A 14495-nucleotide genomic window follows, 5' to 3' on the forward strand; every position below is an offset into this window, starting at 1 on the left:
GTATATTAGGGAAATGGAAGAGTAAAATCTGCGAGCAGGTCTAAGCAGCCGGTTTCCCTGGGACAAAAGAAAAACGAGTGCTTTTTGAAAGTCTTAAAGGGACAGGGGTCTCACAGCCAGACAGAATCGTCCTGGCACACAAGGCCCAGCAGGCTGGGAATCCTGAGGAGCTTCAGGTGCCCCAGCCCCCTGTAAGGCAGAGCAGTTCTGAAGCCTCTCACAGTGATAAATAGCCTACCACTCATTCTCCCTCCAGCGCAGCCCTGCCAAAGCGGCCGCACCCACAGCAGCTACCCAGAGTCTCCTCCCAGCATGCAGCCGACCGGGCCAGACCCAGGGGCCATGGCAGGTGTGCCGTTGCCCAGCGCAGGCAGAGGAAGCCGGGGAAAGGCACTACGGGGCGCCGTTCTTGCAGGAGAGCACACCTGGTGTGCCTGCCACTTCCTGTAGGGCTCTGGGCTACCCTGAGGCTGCTCCCAGTGTGCAGGTAAACAACACAGGCAGCAGAGAGGGGCAGGGTGACCAGCAAGCAGGAAGGGACTTTGTTCTCCCAGTTGCCATACACGCCACCTGCCTATGACTACCTCTATCACCATGAAAAGGCAGAAGAATTTGGTCCAGTCAAGAATTACCCAGACAACACCTGAGAGAGGGCCTGGGGAGACAGATACAAACAATCTTCCTGAAAAAGAATTCAAAATAAAGGTCATAACCATGCTGATGGACCTGCAGAGAAATATGCAAGAGCAAAAGGACCAAGTTAGGAGGGAGAATACAGAAATAAAATAATCTCTGGAAGGACTTAAGAGCAGACTGGATGAGGTGCAAGTGACCGTTAATGGAATAGAAATCAGAGAACAGGAATACAGAGAAGCTGAGGCAGAGAGAGATTAAAGGATCTCCAGGAATGAAATAATATTAAGAGAACTGTGGGACCAATCCAAATGGAACAATATTTGCATTATAGGGGTACCAGAAGAAGAAGAACAGAGAAAAAGGGATAGAAAATGTCTTTGAAGAAATAATTGCTGAAAACTTCCCCAAACTAGGGGAGGAAATAGTCTCTCAGACCACAGAAACCCACAGATCTCTCAACACAAGGGACCCAAGGACAACATCAAGACATATAATAATTAAAATGGCAAAGATCAAAGACAAGGACAGAGTATAAAAGGCAGCCAGAGGGAGAAAAAAGGTCACCTACAAAGGAAAACACATCAGGCTATCATCAGACTTCTCAACAGAAACCTTACAGGCCAGAAGAGAATAGCATGATATATTTAATGCAATGAAACAGAAGGGCTTTGAACCAAGAATACTGTATCCACCATGATTATCATTTAAATATGAAGGAGGGATTAAACAATTCCCAGACAAGCAAAAGTTGAGGGAATTTGCCTCCCACAAACCACCTCTACAGGATATTTCAAAGGGACTGCTCCAGATGGAAGCACAAGTAAGGCTAAATAGATATCACCAGAGAAAATAAAATCACACAAAAGAAAGCAGACCAACCAAATACTCACTAAAGGCAAAAAATAAAATCAACTATTCACAAAAGCAGTCAAAGGAAACACAAAAGAGTACAGAATAAAACACCTAACATATAAATAATGGAGAAGGGAGAATAAGAAGGGAGAGAAATAAAGAATCATTAGACTGTGTTTATGATAGCTTAATAAGCAAGTTAAGTTAGACAGTTAGATAGTAAAGCAGCTATGCTTGAACATTTGGTAACCATAAGTCTAAAGCCTGCAATGGCAATAAGTACATATCTTTCAATAATTACCCTAAATGTAAATGGACTGAATACACCAATCAAAAGACACAGAGTAATAGAATGGATAAAAAAGTAAGACCCATCTATATGCTGCTTAGAAGAGATTCACCTCAAACCCAAAGACATACACAGACTAAAAGTGAAGGAGTGGAAAAAGATATTTCATGCAAACAATAGGGAGAAAAAAGCAGGTGTTGCAGTACTTGTTTCAGACAAAATAGACTTCAAAACAAAGAAAGTAACAAGAGATAAAGAAGGACATTACATAATGATAAAGGGGTCAGTCCAACAAGAGGATATAACCATTATAAATATATATGCACCCAATACAGGAGCACCAATATATGTGAAACAAATACTAACAGAATTAAAGGAGGAAATAGAATGCAGTGCATTCATTCTAGGAGACTTCAACACACCACTCACTCCAAAGGACAGATCCACCAGACAGAAAATAAGTAAGGACACAGAGGCACTGAACAACACACTAGAACAGATGGACCTAACAGACATCTACAGAACTCTACACCCAAAAGCAGTAGGATACACATTCTTCTCAAGTGCCCATGGAACATTTTCCAGAATAGACCACATACTAGGCCACAAAAAGAGCTTCAGTAAATTCTAAAAGATTCAAATTCTACCAACCAACTTCTCAGACCACAAAGGTATAAAACTAGAAATAAATTGTACAAAGAAAACAAAAAGGCTCATAAACACATGGAGGCTTTAGAACATGCTCCTAAATAATCAATGGATCAATGACCAAATTAAAATAGAGACCAAGCAATATATGGAGACAAATGACAACAACAGCACAATGTCCCAACTTCTGTGGGATGCAGTGAAGGCAATTCTAAGAGGAAAGTATATAGCAATCCAGGCCTACTTAAAGAAGGAGGAATAATCCCAAATGAATAGTCTAAAGTCACAATTATTGAAACTGAAAAAAGAAGAACAAATGAGGCCCAAAATCAGCAGAAGGAGGGTCATAATAAAGATCAGAGAAGAAATAAATAAAATTGAGAAGAATAAAACAATAGAAAAAAATGAATGAAACCAAGACATGGTTCTTTGAGAAAATAAACAAAATAGGCCCCTAGCCAGACTTATTAAGAGAAAAAAGAATCTACACACATAAACAGAATCAGAAATGAGAAAGGAAAAAGCATGATGGACCCCACAGAAATACAAGAATTATTAGAGAATACTATGAGAATCCATATGCTAACAAGCTGGAAAACCTAGAAGAAATAGACACCTTCCTAGAAAAATACAACCTTCCAAGACTGACCAAGGAAGAAACAGGAAATCTGAACAGACCAATTACCAGCAACGAAATTGAATCAGTAATCAAAAAACTACCCAAAAACAAAACCCCTGGTCCAGATGGATTCACAACTAAAATTTAATAGACATATAGAGAAGACATAATACCCATTCTCCTTAAAGTTTTCCAAAAAATAGAAGAGGAGGGAATACTTCCAAACTCATTCTATGAAGCCAGCATCACTCTAATACCAAAACCAGACAAAGACCCCACCAAAAAAGAAAATTACAGACCAATATCCCTGATGAACATAGATGAAAAAATACTCAACAAAATATTATCAAACTGAATTCAAAAATACACCAAGAGGATCATACACCATGATCAAGTGGGATTATTCTCAGGGATGCAAGGATGGCACCACATTCGAAAATCCATCAACATCATCCACCACATCAACAAAAAGAAAGACAAAAACCACATGATCATCTCCATAGATGCTGAAAAACCATTCGACAAAATTCAACATCCATTCATGATAAAAACTCTCAACAAAATGGGTATAAAGGGCAAGTACCACAACATAATAAAGGCCATATATGACAAACCCACAGCCAACATCATACTGAACAGCGAGAAGCTGAAAGCTTTTACTCTAAGATCAGGAACAAGACAGGGATGCCCACTCACCCTACTGTTATTCAACATAGTGCTGGAGGTCCTAGCTATGGCAATCAGATAAAACAAAGAAATACAAGGTATCCAGATTGGTAAAGAAGAAGTTAAACTGTCACTATTTGTAGATGACATGATATTGTACATAAAAAACCCTAAAGACTCCACTCTAAAACTACTAGAACTGATATCAGAATACAGCAAAGTTGCAGGATACAAAATTAACACACAGAAATCTGTAGCTTTCCTATACACTAATGATGAACTAGCGAAAGAGAAATCAGGAAAACAATTCCATTCACAGTTGCATCAAAAATAATAAAATACCTGGGAATAAATCTAACCAAGGAAGTGAAAGATCTATACCCTGAAAACTGCAAGACACTCTTAAGAGAAATTAAAGGGGACACTAACAAATGGAAATTCATCCCATGCTCTTGGCTAGGAAGAATTAATATTATCAAAATGGCCATCCTGCCTAAAGCAATCTACAGATTCAATGCAATCCCTAACAAAATACCAACAGCATTCTTCAATGAACTGGAACAAATAGTTTTAAAATTCATATGGAACAACAAAAGACCCCGAATAGCCAAAGCAATCCTGAGAAGGAAGAATAAAGCAGGAGGGATCTTGCTTCCCAACTTCAATCTCTATTACAAGGCCACAGTAATTAAGATAATTTGGTACTGGCACAAGAACAGACCCACAGACCAGTGGAACAGAATAGAGTCCAGATATTAACCCAAACATATATGGTCAATTAATATATGATAAAGGAGCCATGGACATACAATGGGAAAATGCCAGCCTCTTCAACAGCTGGTGTTGGCAAAATTGGACAGCTACATGGAAAAGAATGAAATTGGATCATTGTCTAACCCCATACAGAAAAGTAAATTTGAAATGGATCAAAGACCTGAATGTAAGTCATGAAAGCATAAATCTCTTTAGAAAAAACAGGCAAAAATCTCTTGGACATAAACATGAGCAACTTCTTCATGAACATATCTCCCTGGGCAAGGAAAACAAAAGCAAAAATGAACAAGTGGGACTATATCAAGCTTAAAAGCTTCTGTACAGCAAAGGATACCACCAATAGAACAAAAAGGCATCCTACAGTATGGGAGAAATATTCATAAATGACAGATCTGATAAAGGGTTGACTACCAAAATATATAAAGAGCTCACTCACATCAACAAAGAAAAAGAAAATAATCCAATTAAAAAATGGTCAGAGGAACTGAACAGACAGTTCTTCAAAGAAGAAATTCAGATGGCCAACAGACACATGAAAAGATGCTCCACATCGCTAGTCATCAGAGAAATGCAAATTAAAACCACAATGAGATATCACCTCACACCAGTAAGGATCGCCACTATCCAAAAGACAAATAACAACGAATGTTGGCGAGGTTGTGGAGAAAAGGGAACCCTCCTACACTGCTGGTGGGAATGTAAATTAGTTCAACCATTGTGGAAAGCAGTATGGAGGCTCCTCAAAATGCTCAAAATAGAAATACCATTTGACCCAGGAATTTCACTTCTAGGAATTTACCTCAAGAATGCAGCACTCCAGTTTGAAAAAGACAGATGCACTCCTATGTTTATCGCTGCACTATTTACAATAGCCAAGATATGGAAGCAACCTAAATGTCCATCGGTAGATGAATGGATAAAGAAGATGTGGTACATATACACAATGGAATATTACTCAGCCATAAGAAAAAAACAAATCCTACCATTCGCAACAACATGGATGGAACTAGAGGGTATTATGCTCAGTGATATAAGCCAGGTGGAGAAAGAAAAGTACCAAATGATTTCACTCATCTGTGGAGTATAAGAACAAAGAAAAAAAACTGAAGGAGCAAAATAGCAGCAGACTCACAGAATCTAAGAATGAACTAACAGTTACCAAAGGGAAGGGGACTGGGGAGGATGGGTGGGAAGGGAGGGATAAGGTGGAGGGGGAAAGAAAGGGGGCATTATGATTAGTATGTATAAGGTGGTGGGGGACAGGGAGGGCTGTACAACACAGAGAAGACAAGTAGTGATTCTAAAGCATCTTGCTACGCTGATGGACAGTGACTGTGGTGGGGTATGTGTGGGTGGCTTGGTGATGGGAGGGGTGTAGTAAACATAATGTTCCTCATGTATTTGTAGATTTATGATACCAAAATAAATAAATTAAAAAAAAAGAAATCATCTTTGTAGGTGTGTCTAGTTGTATATTTATTTTTACATATCCAGCCTAGGATTAATTGTACTTTTCAAATCTGAGGGCTCATGTCTTTCATGAGTTTTGGAAAATTACTAGGCACTATTTCTTAAAATATTACTTCTTTTTTTATTTTCTCCTTTTTCTTCTTCTAGAACATCCATTAGACATATATTGGACATTTAAACACTATCCTCTATGTGTCTTAAACTCTCATATTTTTGTTCATTTTGATTTTCCCTGGTAGTTTCCTTGGCTCTAATTTTTTAACCCAATAATCATTTATTCAGCTGTGTCCAGCCTGCTACTAAATCTGTCTAATGAGGTTTCCTGTTTTCGTTTTAATGTCTATTCAATATTTATTTCTAAGACTCTGGTTTGTTTTAAAATCCTCCTAGTCTTTTTGGATAGTGACTTGTTCCTTCATAAAGTTTTTTATTTTATATTTTTTGTGCTTAATTATTAAAAAATATATAGCCTATGTTTATAGTTTCTATTATTTTAATTTCTTGTGGATCTATTTCTACGATTTGTTGCTTCTTCTGATATCTTCCTTATGTTGTTTATTTACCTGTGTTGTCGCCTAAGAGTTTATGCTTGGCTGGGCTTCCTCCATTGAAATTCTGTGAAGGATATGGTGAGAGTGTATGTGTCTGTGAAGGTTTTGCCTTTGTTTCTGTAAAGCCACAGAGTTCTACCAATCCAGTATTACTTTTTATATTAATTACTTCACTTGGCATTTTCTGGTTTTTTGAATTCTGAATACTTGCGAGAACCTTTTTATTTATCCCATGAGAAGGCCAGGCTTAAATTTCCTGCTACAGTCCTATTTTTGTAGGCAGGTCTATTTCTGTGGTCCACCTTCTCAGTTAAGGTCTAGCTCTCACAGGTGCTCAGTTTGTGGAGGGTCTCGGTTCCAACTGCTGGCTTCTGCAAGCCTGAGGCTTTGGATCCAGTTCCTATATTATCATGAAAACACCAATAACCCATAATTCCCTGGTTTTATTCCTTTTATTCAGTTTTTGCTGCTGGGATTTCCTTTACTGTTCTTCCCTTCCTCCCTGCCAAACTCTGCTATGCATGTATTTCATATATTACCCAGAATGACTGGTTTTATAATGGGAAGTTTTTCAGATTATCTAGCCTGCTATATTATATACGTGCATGGGTGTATACACATGGAGAATACATCTTTTAAACTTGAAGGATCTTTACTAACCACAAAGATAAAATGTCAGGGATATTAAACAATTGTGTAGGAATTGTCAGTGGCCTAATATGTTGACAGATGCTGGTGGGTGAAATAGCTGAGAATATTAGGAGTAATTTTTATTATGTCATGCAGGCTTTCACATCAGACATATAGAAATGCATTTATTTAGTAAGCCACACAGGTAATTAAATATATAACTTCACATGCTGGCCAAAAATATGTTTTTTTTCCAGGATAGACTTCAGAAAATGATCCTTCATCTGCTTTAGGAAAAAAATGAAAGAAAACACAAACCTTAAAAAAAAACCTTGTAAATTACTGTTGTGAGTGTGGATTGTCTTAATTAGCAGCAGGATTATACTACCTGCAAGGGTTACAACTCACCAAAGGGGTAGGAAGAAAAAAGCTCCATTTTCTTAAATTCTTATTGTCAGGTCTCTTCAATAGCAACAGAAGATATATAACATCCAGTACTTGGCTAAATGTCATACCTCATTTTTCTCTTTGAGTTTTGTGATCATAACAATCACGGGACTGTCTTCTTGCCAAACCATCTGCCAGAAATCATTCACGGTATTGATCATGGGACCTTGTGTGGCAATGAACGCTTTCTCTTGGCCACTATAGCCCTAGTTAAAGAAAATGGACAAGAATATTTGCTTTGAAATTTATGCCTTGCACTGAAAGTTTAAGTGAAAACCTTCAGAACAAAATAGTTCTGTTAGTCCAGAAAGCAACACAGACCATCAAGGCTTCATTAATGCTAGCACCACCAATTCTTATCAATTCAGGTGGTCTCAGCAAGCCAAGTACAACAGATGACATGAGGGTCCTAATGCTAAGTCCTCACAGAGTACCTCAGATAGAGCACTGTAGCCACCCAGGAAACTGAGACCCATGGTAAAGGACCCACTATCAGTGTTGACTGTGATTAAGCAAACACAAAATACTTGCTAATAATCAAGTTAGATAGAAATTAGTCTACTCTGAGGGAAAAAAAAGCCAACAATTCCAAATAATAAATCAACATGCTCATCAGAAAGAAATGTATATTCATTTACTTACCCTGATATAATTAGCATTAATATAAGTGCTCAAAGAATCATTTACATTTTTTGGTCTTAAACACACTCTGCTGAGGGGATCTAATGAAGAAAAGGAAGAACAGATTAAACGGATTTGCTTTTTTAAAAGTTCCTTAGAACACCCATAACCGGTACACAGCATACTTGCTAACTCATGTCTGAGCTGTCTGCCATGTATCCATGTTTGTTGTTGGCGTGTCTGTGTGTCTCTCCCTTTGATCCATCTGTGATTATTGAGAGATATCTGGGCCCCTGTACCTGGCACAAATCTTGCCTATAAACCTGAGATGATGAGTTTATACTTCATATTATTTTTTGTGGGCCTCTGATATTGACCTCATTTCTCACTTATGCTCCTTTTCTTGTTCTTTGGACTTGGAATTTACATCTTCTTCTCTCTTTTTTCTGTCTGGAATTTACATCCTATCATCTCTCTTCTCTGGAATGTAAATTCTCTCTGGAATTTACATCCTATCTCTCTTCTGTCTTGCCCTGCAACGAACACTTGGTCTGGCCCAAATCCCATCTCACTATTTGGGAGAAGCTGTCTTTAGTTACCATGTGTAGCAGCTTCTTCACTGCATGAATATCTCCCGTTGGATAGATTATTATCTATAGCAACATGGTCTCAAATTCTAAAATCACTTTCCATCAAGAAATTCAAAGGCTCTTTGTGAACAACTGTTATAGAAAATATGGCAGTTATTTTTACCAACATTTACGTATATGAATTAAGATCAAATCATCCCTCTATAATTTCTTTACTTCTGAGCCTCTTAAAAGCAAGCACGGGGATTTTTCGTAATCACAGTAAGACCTAGTGTCTCGCACAGTGCATATACACACAACATTCAATAAATGTCTATCGTATGGACTTAAATGGCCCATTCCATTTTTTAAGAAGTCAGTTCTACACATTTCTTTCTAGCAATTATTCTGTTCCTCTTTTTCTATAGACAGGTAAACCTGAGAGTTTCTCATACCTACTGTTCTTACCTCCTCATCTACAATTCAGTCCAAACAATGAGGACCCATATGTTGAGCCCATTGTGATTTGTGTTTATTTTTTTCATATCCTCTCTGGGGCATTCAAAAACAGGTAACCATACATCCTTTTTGGAATTCCCTCTTCCTTTGGATTCTGGGTCACAGCATTCTGGTTTTCATGCCACCTCTTTGACAGTCCCTTTTTAATCTCCCACTTATTTCATGTGTTGCTTTTAATTCTAGAATTCAACTTGATCCTCTTCTATGTTCACTTGGCACTGCCTTGGGGTGACTGATTCATTCCCATAACTTTAACTATCACTGAAATACTGAGGACTCGCAAATATATATCTTAGCCAGACCACTCCTCACAGACCATGTTTTGCTATTTGTATTTCCCTTCAGGATATGCCAACAGGTTTGTGAAACTCCACATGCCCGTGCAGTGCTGACAGCCCTCTGTTATCTGTTAGGTGTGCTAACACAACTCTCGAGCCCATGTTTGAAAACTAGGGGACCTACTGGACTTGACCCTCCATAGGCAACCACTCATATTTCTGTCTGTTCTCTCTCCTAAGACCACTGGGGTCTTTCTTGCCTCCATTGTCTCATAGTTGTCTTCTTAGACCATGACCTGAGCATCCCATCTGTTCTTACTGCCTTCAGTCTTGCTCTTTTTCAATCCATCCTTCTCATAGCTGCCAAGGCAGACTTTGTATAACAAAATCTGATAGCATTATTCCCTTGCTTAAATGCCATCCATGGTTCCTAATCGCCCATAGCAATATTTCACAAGCTGTTATCAATAAACCATTTCTCCTATAACATACAGAATTAGGTCACATAACTTATAATCTTTGAAAAAGTAATCATATAAATATGGGAAACACTGAATTAAACAAACTTGAAACACATTCCTTTTACTGTAGGACCTCTCAGGATCTTTATTATACTAATGTAATTTGTGATTTTCTAAGAAGGTATTTTTTTATAAACTTATTTTTCCATTGAACTCATGTTATTATGAGTACTTACTGACAGCTCAGACAGCCTAGAGCAGAACTGCCCAACAAAACTTTCTGTAATAATGCAAATGTCCTCTGTGCTGTCCAAAGTAGTAGCCACTAGCCATGTGTGGCTATTGAGCATTTGACATGTGGCTAGTATGGACTGAGGAACTAAAGTTTTAATTATATTTAATTTTAATTAATTTAAATGTACATTGCCATATGTGGCTAGTGGCTGCTCTACTGGACAGAGTAGATATAGAGGATGAAATCCAGTTTCTTTACTTAGTGGGTCCAGCAGGTCTTTATCTTTTCCCACAGCCTCATCAATAACCACTTTTGTATGTGTACCATGAAATCTACTCACACAGACTTAGGGCAATTTCCTAAACATTCCATGTTCAGGCAGATTCTATGCTTTTGTGCATATTGTACCTTTGATGTCTATGCGTGGCAAAGTCTTCCTCATTCTTCAGAGCTCAGTTCAAGAAATATCTTCTTTCTGAATCCCTCCCTGACCTTCCCAGCCAGAATTAGGCATTTCCCTCCTTGTTCAAGCTCCCTGAGTTTAAGCTTAGTATTTACCATCTTTATTTTAAATGCTTAAATTTTTGCTTGCCCTCAAGGGACTGTGGTTAGTCCCTTGTGGGCAGGGGCTGTATTTAATTAACTTTTTTATCCTTGGCAATTTCTATTGGGTATGTGACTCATTAGTATGTTTAATATCAGAATTAATATTAATTAGAAAGAGTTAAAACACTGCTTTTGACTTGATAGCTTTTTACCTTTTCTTAGCAAGGGGAACAGGAAAACTTTCATTCCTCTTCAGCATCTACTGATTATTAGAAGTTTCCACAAATGCCCTAAACTGCTCAGATGTTCAAAGAGGCCCAGTTCCTTCAGTTTTTATAATGGTAATGATGAATACGATGTACTGAGAACCCTACCCTATAAACTGCTTACAAGCAGCTTACCTGTCAAGCTAAATTATATTGGACATTAATAATTTATTGTCCAATATGGGAGCCACTAACCACAAGCAGCTAAATTTAAGTTAATTAATATAAAACAAAATTTAAACATCAGTTTCTCAGATACACTACCCATACTTAAAGTGGTCAGTTGCCACATGTGGCTAACAGCCACCCCATTGGAAACACAGAAAATTTCCATCATTCTAGAAAGGTTTAGCAGATGGTGCTGATATTGGCAATGCAGGGTGGTGATTATATGGAAATTCTTTTTTAAGATCCATGTTTAAATTATAAAAGAAAGCAGGACTCTTACTCTGCTTTTGAAACAGTAAATTTTTCTCTCCATAGTTAGTGTTCTTATTTTCTGGAATTCATTCTGGGGTTAATGGTGGCTCATCTTCAGTTAGGTATAGAGGGAAAGGGGGAGCTAATATTATCTGAGGGCTTACTATTAGTTGGAACTTCCCTAGGCATTTGTCACATATTATTATTTAATTGTCTCAGTAGACTTACAGGGTAATACTATTACCACTATATTAAGGGATAAAGAAAGGATGACACAGAAAGGTTAAGTAGCCTGCCATAAATTGTAAATGGTTTTACCCAGGTAGGAAATCAAGTCCAACTCCAATATTTTGCTTTAGCCACACAACTTGTTGCCCTAATGAGTGGTCCACTTATTTGCATATCTACTCTGTTCTTGGCCCTCAGTAACATAAAACAGGAAACATAATTTAAATAGGAAAACAGTATCAGACTTTAAACTTTTAACTATGAAATGATGGCCACAGTAAATAGGGTTCTTCAATTTTATCTACATTGTTTTATATTTGTATAATTGACTAAGTGGAAGAAACATACATAAAATTTATTGTTATGCTTCATTGTTGAACCAATAATTTAACATTGATTTATGATCAGTTTTTTTTCCCATTGCTTTTGTGATTTAGTATGTAGAGCTATTTTCAACTGTAATATTTGTTTGTATTCACAAAATAATTTGATATAGACTTGACCTTAGCTCTTTAATCTACCATTTAGACTGTTTTGAGCCAGGCTGACACTGTTCTTAGAGAAACAGCCTTAATTAAATTGGTTCTTGGCCATTCGCATTTCTGCTGCCAAACAGCCTCCAAGTTTACTAATATGTACAAGCTGGAAGCTTTTAAACTTGAGAGTTTATTGTAGGTTAAAACGACAAAAATAATAATAATATTTAAAATCTTAATCATTTTTAAATTATTATTTTATGTAATATTCAAATTTATCCCATATTAAAGTTTAAAGTAAATTATGAAGAACACCTTTGCACCTTTATCCCTGTCTTTTCTGATGATTTTCAACCAATGGTGTGGCTTGTTGCAGCTGTACTTACTAAATTACATTTTGTGCAACAGCAGGAGGGTGGGGTGTTCAGACTACAGACATTTTCAACATAAAATCCATCATTTGCAGTATCATTTGTCAGCACAGGTGCCCTGGTTCAAGTGATCCACCCAGTTCTGGGAATGGAAAAGCTGACACAGGACTATGAAGCAGTTGTCTGATATCATCTGGGCAGGAAATAGAGGAGGCTGGACTTTTAAATAACCTTAACAATTTCCAAATCCTTCTGGGATTAGGTGGTTAAGTATAATAATAGCAAATGGGTATATATTTTCATGATGTTTGGTAAATTTCAGATGAAAAACCGAGAGAAAGAGAGAGAGAGAGAGAGAGAGAGAGAGAGAGAGAGAGAGAGAGAGAGAGAGAGAGAGAGAGAGAGAGAGAGAACCAGTTCTAATACACAGTATTTTCCTCCCATTCAGCCAGTTGTAGTTATAAAATACCTTTCCACAGTGACTATACTCTTTAGGTAAATAGATTTAACTATACACACCAGTTAAAAATATGTCAGAGTGGAGTCACTTTAACATTGTATTTCCAACTCCACCAGAAGCAGTAGCCCAAAGATACCATGAACAGTAATTCTTGCTGTTACCATAAATACGGAGAATTTGATGTTTTATGAGTAATTAAGTGGGCTGAATTATGAAGACTCTATATTTCAATGTCAATACTTTTTGAAACTCATGTGGCTCCACCTTTCCAGAGTTGTGCCTTGAGATATTTCTGGATTTTGTCAAAATCCCAACTCTATCTGCTTAGTGACTGACAATGTTACTTCCTCTTCAAATTATTTTTGCCACTGTAGGCAGAATTAATTACTCAGTCCTCTCTCTCGACCCCTGCACCACTTGGGCCAGATCTATTCTGGCTCTTATTACACTGAACATCATTACTCATTATGTATCTCTAGTCCATGACCTCTTTGATCTTACAGGCTATTCCTTATTCCTTACTGGTTCCTGGCATCTAGCTTATTGCTTGACACCAATAAATTTCATTGGGCTAAATTTAGTTTTAACACAGTGCAAACAGTGTTTCTCAAAGTGTGGTCCTGGTATTATCATTACCAGAATCACCTGGGTGTTTGTTAGAAGTACAGATTCCTTGGCCCAACAGAAGACCTACTGAAACGCAATGCCTAGAGTGTGGATCTAGACTCCGGATTTTTAACAAGGTGATTGTAATGTGCAATGAAGTTTTTGGTAACAGCTTTATTGAGATAGAATTCACTTACAATTCACCCAGTTAAAATGTGTTTTCACTTTAATTTTTCCTCAATTCAGCTTTTTAAATCCATTTTTGAGAAATTCAGAGCTGTGTAATCATCACCATGATCAATTTTTATAATATTTTTATTATACCCACTAAACTCCACACCCTTGAGCAGTCGTTTCCCATGCTACCAACACTAGGCAATTACTAACACCATTTCTGTCTCCATAGATCTGCCTATCTGGACACTTCATATAAATGGGATTATACAATAAGAGGTCTTTTGTGATTGGCTCATTCACTTTGCATAATGTTTTCAAGGTTCACCCACGTTGTAGCATGCATCAGAACCTCATTTCTTTTTATTGTCAGTAATATTCTATTGTGTGGATATATTACATTTTCTTTATTCGTTCATGAGTTGATGGACATTTTGTTTGTTTCCACTTTTTGGGTTATTATGAATAATGCTGTTACAAACACTTGTGCAAAGATTTTGTAAGGACATACGTTTTCATTTCTTTTGGGTTATGTCCCTACGAGTAGAATGTTTGAGTCATACAGTAACTACATTTTACTTTTTGAGGAACTTCCAGAATGTTTCCTAAGTAGCTGTACCATTTTTCATCCCTACCAGCATTTTATGACGATTCCAGTTTCTCTGCCTCCTTGCCAACACTTT

At 37.4% G+C, this 14495-nt stretch overlaps 1 protein-coding gene across 6 annotated transcripts in view; it reads right to left on the reverse strand.

Annotated features, from left to right (window-relative positions):
• Positions 1-14495, reverse strand: part of PTPRR (protein tyrosine phosphatase receptor type R) — a 236929-nt gene that overhangs the window by 32046 nt on the left and 190388 nt on the right. For all 6 annotated transcript variants that reach the window (XM_073215597.1, XM_037000349.2, XM_037000347.2 and 3 more), the window contains 2 exons: positions 8225-8304; positions 7651-7788 (listed from right to left, as the gene is read on the reverse strand). In XM_073215597.1, the coding sequence (XP_073071698.1) occupies positions 7651-7788; positions 8225-8304 (218 nt within the window). The remainder of the gene's footprint in view (positions 1-7650; positions 7789-8224; positions 8305-14495) is intronic.

Source organism: Manis javanica, chromosome 10 (genome assembly GCF_040802235.1).
Source record: "Manis javanica isolate MJ-LG chromosome 10, MJ_LKY, whole genome shotgun sequence".
In the NCBI taxonomy this organism is placed as follows: Eukaryota; Metazoa; Chordata; class Mammalia; order Pholidota; family Manidae; genus Manis; species Manis javanica.